Source organism: Aquarana catesbeiana, linkage group LG10 (assembly GCF_042186555.1).
Source record: "Aquarana catesbeiana isolate 2022-GZ linkage group LG10, ASM4218655v1, whole genome shotgun sequence".
In the NCBI taxonomy this organism is placed as follows: domain Eukaryota; kingdom Metazoa; phylum Chordata; class Amphibia; order Anura; family Ranidae; genus Aquarana; species Aquarana catesbeiana.
In genome coordinates, this window is record NC_133333.1 from 23,985,619 (window position 1) to 23,995,222 (window position 9,604).

Genomic DNA, 9,604 nt, shown 5'->3' on the forward strand with positions numbered 1-9,604 from the left:
AAAGGGGTATTTGTACTTTCCTAGTTTGTTAGTGTCTCGAGAAATGAGATAGGCCGTCAGTACATCAATTGTGATCAGGTGTGATCAATTTTCAGTGATTGGCACCATAGCTATAACTTTCACAGAGACTAAATAATATCCAGTAATTTGGATTATTTTTACCAAAGATATGTAGCAGTATACACTTTGGCCCAATTTTATTAAGAAAAATTACCGTACTTATTTGCAAAATTTTACAATAGAAACTAAAATTTTTCAAAATTTTCGCTCTTTTTTTGCTTATATTGCAAAAAATAAAGAACCCAGCAGTGATCAAATACAACCAAAAGAAAGCTCTATTTGTGAGAAATAAATGATAAAAATTTTGTTTGGATACAGTTTAGCTCGACTAAGTAATTGTCATTTAAAGTGTGAGTGCACTGAAAGCTGAAAATTGGTCTGGGCAGGACGGTGTATAAGTGCCCGGTACTGAAGTGGTTAAGTAAAGTCTAATTTTAGCTTTTGGTTAGACTTGGCCAGTTAGAGCAAGTAAAAGTAATTCCAGACCCACAGCTGTTGGCTTGGTCTGCCACCCTAAATGGTCTGGCCGTTGTTATGCTATCCCATTTCACCAGTTAATAAAGATTTGCATGTATCACCTTGTACAGACCATTTATAACCCTCATGTGATCACATTTCTGCCTTGTCATTGTAACATCCACATTTACAGTGGGTTCAGTATGGGTGTACTAAGTCTACATACATGGTTATATAGATATGTACATAGTAATGATCATAAAGAAGAACGTTTATTAGGTTTAAACTATACCAATTTAAATTAATCCGGATATATTGCCTCGGAAGAAGCAAAATAAAAAACAGCGAAACAGCTGAAAGATTAAACTCAAACTGCATATTTGGCAGCTAAAGGTGAGGAAATATTCAGTACTAGGGATATTTTGGTAAAATTTTGGTAAAATTTTGAAGTTTTCAGTGAATTTGTGCCATTTTAGTGTCAATGGAGAAGACAAAGTTAGTAAGGTTGAAATACTTGAAACTGTTAATGGCCCCTGAGGGTTACAGAAGCTCCTTTTAACTCTCCTGTATCTGTTCTTTTACCAAAAATGTCTCCTCATAACGCTCATTATTTCAAAATTTCTTTCCTCTCAGAGGGAAACAAAAGTTAAAAAAGGAAAATAAAATAAATGTATAGCAATGCACAAATAACCATCAAATACAAAAAATTAGATACATTAAAGATAAAGTACAGCTAATTTAAAGTTTCCACTAACTTAGTGGTTCCTCCCACCGACCTTATATTAGTACAGGAAACGGGAGGTCAGAGGATCAAGCCGCTGAATCCAGCACTCCTGAATGTGTTGGTTTCTAAAAATTTCTCATTCACTACTGCAGAGATCGGTGGAGCAGGAAAGTGAGTATCTACGTTCTATACATGTAGAGAACTGATATGTAGCTATGGGCTTTGCACATGTACTTCTGAGGAAGATCATTCAAAACGCGTCAAGTTTACATTTGGAGTTTTTTTTGGAATCATTACATCTATGTGAACCTAAAGGCAGACATATTTTTAATGACTGTTGTAGAGTCTGATTCTTGATTTTAACGTTGTTAACCACTTGGCAACTGGCTCACGCCGATATACGTCGCCAAAGTGGCACGGGTGTCCAAAACGACGTACCCGTATGTCACTCCGTCATCGGCGGGTAGCGGGCACCGCGGGAGCATGCCCGTGTGTCCAGTAGACTTGATGTCCGTCGGCGGCCCGCAATCGCCGCACGGAGAGTCAGAACGGGGAGATGCCTATGTAAAAAAGGCATTTCCCTGTTCTGTCTAGCAACATGACAGGGATCCACTGCTCCCAGTGATCTCTGTCATGTTCTGGTGATCCCACCCCCCCCCACAGTTAGAACCTATCCAGGGAACACACTTAACCCCTTGATCGCCCCCTAGTGTTTAACCCCTTCCCTGCCAGTGACATTTACACAATAATCAGTGCATTTTTATAGCACTGATTGCTGTATAAATGCCAATGGTCCCAAAATAGTGTCAAAAGTGTCCGATCTGTCCGCCGCAATATCGCAGTGATGATAAAAATCGCAGATCGCCGCCATTACTAATAAAAAAAGAATTAGAATAAAAATGTCATAAATCTATCCCCTATTTTGTAGACGCGATAACTTTTGCGCAAACCAATCAATATACGCTTTTTGCAATTTGTTTTTACCAAAAATATGTAGAAGAATACATATTGGCCTAAACTGAGGAAGAAATTAGTTTTTTTATATATTTTTTTGGGGATATTTATTATAGCAAAAAGTAAAAAATATTGCTTTTTTTTAAATTGTAGCTCTTTTTTTGTTTATAACGCAAAAATTAAAAACCGCAAAGGTGATCAAATACCACCAAAGGAAAGCTTTATTTGTGGGGAAAAAAAGACGTCAATTTTGTTTGGGTACAACGTCACATGACCGGGCAATTGTCAGTTAAAGCGACGCAGTGCCATATCGCAAAAATGGGCTTGGTCAGGAAGGGGGTAAATCCTCCTGGGGCTGAAGTGGTTAATCAATAAAAGTTTCTGCTTTAGTATGTGGTTTTTATCTATATGTCCCTCAAAAAGTCTATGGCTACATATCAGTTCTCCATGTGTATACTGCCTTATAGGGCGGGGGGAGGGGGGGGGCATATAGTGTCTTATGCATTCTGTGTTTCTGCATTCTGTGTATCTAAGTTCTACTTTGCAGTGGCAGATTTATTTTACGTACTAGATTTACCAACAGAAATGTGCATCAGAAAAAAATTCTCACACTAATTGTAGCTTTTATGAATGACCTGATTATTTCTTTTATTTTCAGCATGCTTAAGAAGCTTCAAGCAGCAAAACAAATCAACAAGGGACTTGACTAAATTCAAACTTCCCAATATTAAGTTCCAAGTAAACCATTATGACCTATTTTCCAGGATCGGATGCCCTCTTTTTGTTCATCTACATCTCCACATTTGTAACAGGTCTTCCCATGAACATAGCAGCCCTGTGTACACTCATTAAAAAATTTAGGCAAGGTGTCGTACCAGTGGACATCCTGCTGGTCAACCTGACTATTTCCGATTTGCTTATTTTGATGTGTCTTCCCTTCCGCATGTTGGAAGCAGCATCTGGCATGCAGTGGAATATGCCATATGTTTTATGTTCTTTGTCAACATTTATGTTTTTCAGCAGCACTTATACCACCTCTCTCTTCCTCATGGCCATCAGCGTGGAGAGGTATTTTGCTGTTGCCTTTCCTATCAAATATGCACTTCTCCGGAAACCAATCTACTTTGTGCTGGCTAGCCTCTTCATCTGGTTCATTGGATCTGTTCACTGCAGTGTTGTGTACATCGTGGAGCACACTATTTCCAGGAATATGACGGAACACAGTATGACGTGCTACAGTACCTTTTCTCCACGCCAGCTCAAAATTCTACTCCCGGTCAGGCTAGAAATGTGTTTGGTTCTCTTCCTCATCCCATTTCTGGTCACCGTCTTCTGCTATGCCAACTTTATCAAGATCCTCCTATCTCAGCCTCGTCTGGAGAGAAAGAGAAAAATAAGAGCCATCTGTTTAGTGGTGATCACCCTCATTAATTTCATTCTTTGCTTCATGCCCTATAATTTATCACATGTTGTGGGCTTTTTCCAAGGCGATAGTCCAGAATGGAGAAACTACGCTCTGCTAATAAGCACCTTCAACGCTTCGTTGGATCCCATCATATTCTACTTCTCATCTGCTTCCTTTCAAAACATTTTTTTGCAGGGAATGGTGGACATTTTAAAAATGTTGAATTTGGGAAAATGGTCTTATAAAATTTGTATTGCACCTTGTGAGAGAGAGACTAAAGAGATTAATTTTTCATCTTAGGATCATACAGAACCACATAATACTGTATATACATTTGTTAGTTGTCTTTGATGTCAAGGGACAGTCTCAAATACACCCTTAAAAAATGTTGGTTTTGGATGCTAAGTTCTATTTAAAATTAAAAAAAATGTTCATCCCCATCGTAATGGCTGGTTTTGATTTTTTTTGGCCACACCTAAAAGATTAGAACAGCCTTTATCAACCAGGGTGCTGTGGCACCCACCTGGGTTCTTCAGGGGTGCCTTGGTAAAATGCCTAAAATGGCCCCAAACTGACCAAACATTGTCAACAAGTGAGTGGATTAGGTCTAACTTTCTGTTAAACAAAGCCACAGGTTTTTATTGTGCAGCACTAGAACCTTGGGCATCGTGTGGGCCAGATGCCAGCATCTAAAAACCAATGTCACAGGTTGATTAAGGTGTACGTCAGGCGCCTGAGGACACCCTAGTTTGCCCTTCCTCTGCTCCTCTCTTTCAGGACTGGGGTCAAGTTAGGTAAGTGAGGGAGAAAAACTCAGAGAGAAGATAAACACTAAATATTAGTCAGTACCAGTGTGCAGGGGTGTATTTGCTTTGTAAGAATAAGTCACCTCTAATGTTGGGTGTCCAACGTGTGTGCTGCGATATCTAAAAATATTAGGTTTGTTTTTTAAACCTTACAATGGGGTGCAAAATTTTAAAGGGTGCCTTGACTGAAAAAAGGTTGAGAGACCTTGGATTACAACATAAACAAGAAGAAAGAAGTGAACTTCAAATAAGTAATTAGTCAATTCTTCAGAGGTACCATCCTGAATAAGGATCCACAAAAAGAACCTTTCCTGTAATGAAGGACTTTAGATGTACCAGTGAGGATACATATCCGTACACAATTCAAAATTTTTATTGTGACCTGTTATATTGCTTTTGGCACCACTCAAAGTAGAGTTGAAAGCATATCCCTGTGTTCCAGAACATGAGGTGCAGGCTTGTCCTGATACCAATCCAGAGGGCTTGTAAATTGCCGCTACTCCGCTACAGCCCAAGTGAATGAACGGTAAGGAGCAGCCTCAGCCTACATGTCTCCACCACACCATACACCCTGATGCATTTCACCCTGCCCACCAGGCTTAGTCATAGAGACCTATGACTAAGCCCCAGAGAGCAGGGCGAAATGCATCAACGTGTATGGCGGGGTGGAGACATGTAGGCTGATGCCGCTTGTGTATAATGTGGTGGAGACATGTAGGTTGAGGCCGCTCCTTATCATTCATTCACCTGGGTTGGCCAGTAGTAACGACGATCCTTTCCTCTTTTCAATCTTTTTATTGTTACATCCTTAATAAAATCCCAGACATACAAAAAAAAAATCACATATAAAACTCATATAATATGACTTTACACCACATGATCCCACATATTATCTGTTGCAACACTCTACTTCGTGCGTTTTTGAGGCCCTAAAGTCAAATTCCAGCCTAACACTAACTAGTCTTAAAAATGTACCCTCTTCCATCCTGCTACCTATGCCCCCTAACCTGCTTAAAAAAAAAAAAAAGATGTGTGCACTTACCTGTTTTTAGTCCAGTCCAGTCACATGATCTGCAAGTCTGGCTTTCCTGGTCAGTCAGCAGTGGCCACAGGGGAAAGGAGGGAGCACCAACACTGGCTGGGACATGGGAGCCCACGAGTGGCATCATGGCTCCCAGAGTTCCCAGTCCTTTTTGAACACGCCCTCATGTCTCCTGCAACTGCTACTTACTGACACAAGTAAGTATAAGTATACAGATCTTTTTTACACAGGTCAGGCAGTATAGGTAACAGGATTGGGGGGGGGGCACATTTTTAGGAATAGTTAGTGTTAGGCTGGAATTCTACTTTAAAATCTGCTCTTTCAGCAATTGGGTTGTTGATATCATATACATGTAATAAATCAGCTGGTCCATCTGTGATTTGCGCTGTCCCATTTAGCCATAAAGAAGTCCCATATATGCTAAGGAGGACTTAGGTCTTCTGGCCTATGGGGGGAAGCCCCAAAATGGTTGTTAACAGACTATAGGTTGCTGGATTATGTCCTGAATCACAAACTATCCCCACAATGTCACTGAATTGGAGAAGTGAGGGTTTCTCAACCAGGGTTCCTCTCGAGGTTGCTAGGCGTTCCTTGAGCAATGAGCAATTTTTGGCTCTCAGATAAGTTCCCACTGACACCACTGACCTTTTTAGCTATCTGTAAGGGGGTAATTCTTCTCAATGACCACAAGTGTCAGGAACATTCTTCCCTCCGACCATCATACTTATGTATCATGGGCTGTAGATATAGTAATTTTTAGCAGGGGTTCCCTAAGAGCAGCAAGTTATTTCAAGGGTTCCTCTGTGTTGAAGAGGTTGAGAAAGGCTGGAGTAGAATGTGGTAGGTCCCTAAAATAATATGAACATGAAAACCAAGAATGTGTTGATCCAACCATAAAGCTGGAATAGCAGTGTATGTGGTGAATTCTTTTTTTTGAGGATATAATATTAAAAGATCCTGCAGATTTTAAGGCCACAAAACATGTTGATTAGGTTTTTATGATAGATAATACGCTGGATCTGAATTACACACCTTGTGATGTAAAGTCATATCAATCACAGTAAAATACTCTGCATCGTATGGTATGGCGATAAGTATTGATGGCACATCAATACTTGGGCAATCGGTACTAGACATGTGCACAGCCAAAAAATTCGTTCATTTTCGTTTTCGTTTCATTAGTTTATTATTTTTTTTTTGTTTTTCGGGTCATTCGTTATGATCGTGATTCGTAAATTCGTTCATTCGTAAATTCGCAAATGCGTTCATTCGTACATTTGTTCATTCGTACATTTGTACATTTTTACATTTGTACATTTGTAAATTCGTACATTCGTAAAATCGTACATTTGTAAATTAGAAAATTCGGAAATTTGTAAATTCGAAGTTTGAAAATTCAAAAAACCCGAAAATTCAAAAATCTGAAATAGTAACTAACTATTAAATTATAGGTATTGTAATTTCCTTTCAAATTTGACTGTCAGTGAACGTAACAAATACCAATTTATCCGAAGTTACGAATTATCCAAAATGAATGCTGCATCTAAACAAATGGAATGGAACAAATGAATAATAAATAATAATAATAAAACGTTGTTATTATTATTATTGTTATTTATTATTATTAATTCATTACGTTCCATTACGTTTTTTTGGATCATTCATGACTTCGGATAAATTTGTATGTGTTACGTTCACTAACAGCCAAATTTGAAAGGAAATTACAATACCTATGATTTAAAAGTTACTAGTAATTACTAATAGTTACATTATTATTAGTTAACTATTATTTCAGATTTCAAAGTTTTCGAATTTACAAATTTACGAATTCACTAATTTACTAATGTACGAATGTACATTCGTAAATTGCGAATGTACCAATGTACGAATGCCCGAATTTACGAATGTCCAATTTTATCGAATTTACGAATATTCGGAAAAAATTCGTTAAACGGGTTTTTGTTAATTCGGATATTCCCGAATTAACGAATTTGTCGAAATTCGTTAAAAAACTATTTCGGAGCGAAACGAATTGCACATGCCTAACTGGTACCACTAGGATATTGATGACCCTTAGGTCTTGTACAAACCTATAGTCACCATTTGCCTTCTTTACTGGGAGTGTTGTAAGGCGAGACAATTTCCCTTAAGATTCCTTTCTTTAACCGCCTGCCGACCGCCGGCCGTCGCGGCGCAGGCGGCGCAGCTCTCGTTGCGGGAGGGCGTCATATGACGTCCTCGCTTTCTTAGGCCACCAGGGGGCACCCGGTGTGCGTGCCCGATGTCCGCCGGGCACCCGCGATTACCGGTATCACAGCAGGACCGTGGATCTGTGTGTGTAAACACACAGATCCACGGTCCTGTCAGAGGAGAGGAGACCGATGGTGTGTTCCCAGTACAGCGGAACACCGATCGGTCTCCTCCCCTAGTGAGTCCCCGCCCCCTACAGTTAGAATCACTCCCTAGCAACACAGTTAACCCCTCGATCACCACCTAGTGTTAACCCCTTCCCTGCCTGTCACATTTATACAGTAATCAATGCATTTTTATAGCACGGATCGCTGTATAAATGTGAATGGTCCCAAATATGTGTCAAAAGTGTCCGATGTGTCCGCCATAATGTCGCAGTCACGATAAAAATCACAGATCGCCGCCATTACTAGTAAAAAAATAAAAAAAAATAAAAATGTTATAAAACTATCCCCTATTTTGTAGACGCTATAACTTTTGAGCAAACCAATCTATATACGCTTATTGCGATTTTTTTTTACCAAAAATATGTACAAGAATACATATCGGCCTAAACTGAGAAAAAATTTGTTTTAAAGAAAAAAAAAATTGGATATTGATTATCGCAAAAGGTAAAAATTATTGTGTTTTTTTTAAAACTTGTCACTCTTCTTTTGTTTATAGCGCAAAAAATAAAAACCGCAGAGGTGATCAAATACCACTAAAAGAAAGCTCTATTTGTGGGGAAAAAAATGATAACAATTTCATTTGCGTACATAGTTGTATGACCGCGCAATTGTCATTCAAAGTGCGACAGCGCTGAAAGCTGAAAAATGGCTTTGGCAGGAAGGGGGCGAAAATGCCCAGTATTGAGGTGGTTAACCACTTCCCGTCCACCTGCGTCATATGACGTCCTGGGCTTTGAGCAGGTATATCTGAATGATGCCTGTAGTTACAGACATCATTCCGATATTGCCGGTTTCAGCCGGCGAATCTCTACACCATAGGAATGATCATAGTGGCCGTTCCGCCGCTTGATCGTTCCTATGGGAGGCGAGAGGGGACCCGCCGCCCTCTGGTGCTTGTTCCGACTCACCGTTACCATCGGTGAGGCGGAGAGCAGATCTGCCGGCGCCCGATGTAGATCATAGAGATTTCCGGCGGACCAGATGGTCGCCGGAGTCTCTATGGTCATCGGAGGCCGGGCGCGATGTTATGACGTCACGCCCGGCCTCTCCATTCAAAAAAACGGTGCCGCTTCTGCTGGGAAGCGGTGATCGTTTTATTTTTATTTTTTTATTTCAGGCTTCCCAGCCTAGTGGGGAGATATGGGGTCTTATTGACCCCATATCTCACTATTAAGAGGACCTGTCATGTTATATTCCTATTACAAGGGACGTTTACATTCCTTGTAATAAGAATAAAAGTGATCAATTTTTTTTTTTTCAAAAAAGTGTCAAAATAAAAAAAATAAAATAAAATTAACAATAAAAAAAAAAAAAAAAATTTTTTAAAGCGCCGCTGTCCCCGTGTGCTTGCACGCAGAAGCGAACGCATACGTAAGTCCCGCCCACATATGAAAACAGTGTTCAAACCATACATGTGAGGTGTCGCCGAGAATGTTGGAGCGAGAGCAATAATTTTGTCTTTAGACCTCCTCTGTAACTCAAAACATGTAACCAGTAAAAAAATTTCAAGCGTCGCCTATGGGGATTTTTAAGTACCGAACATTGGCGCCATTCCACAAGCGTGTGCAATTTTGAAGCATGACATGTTAGGTATCTATTTACTCGGCGTAACTTCATCTTTCACAATATGTAAAAACATTGGGCTAACTTTACTGTTTTGTTTTTTTTTTTAAACACAAAACTGTTTTTTTCCCCAAAAAACACATTCAAAAAATTCATGTGCAAATACTGTGTGAGATA

The 9,604-nt window shown here is 39.6% G+C and overlaps 1 protein-coding gene across 1 annotated transcript; it reads left to right on the forward strand.

Annotated features, from left to right (window-relative positions):
• Positions 1-2,942: 2,942 nt before the first annotated feature.
• LOC141109952 (free fatty acid receptor 2-like) lies at positions 2,943-3,899 on the forward strand. Its single transcript, XM_073601206.1, has one exon. The coding sequence runs from the start codon at positions 2,943-2,945 to the stop codon at positions 3,897-3,899; it is 957 nt and encodes a 318-aa protein (XP_073457307.1).
• The last annotated feature ends 5,705 nt before the right edge of the window (positions 3,900-9,604 follow it).

Bases quoted from the DNA above. Each gene is read 5' to 3' on its own strand.
- LOC141109952 (XM_073601206.1), top strand. From the start codon at position 2,943: ATGACCTATTTTCCAGGATCGGATGCCCTCTTTTTGTTCATCTACATC.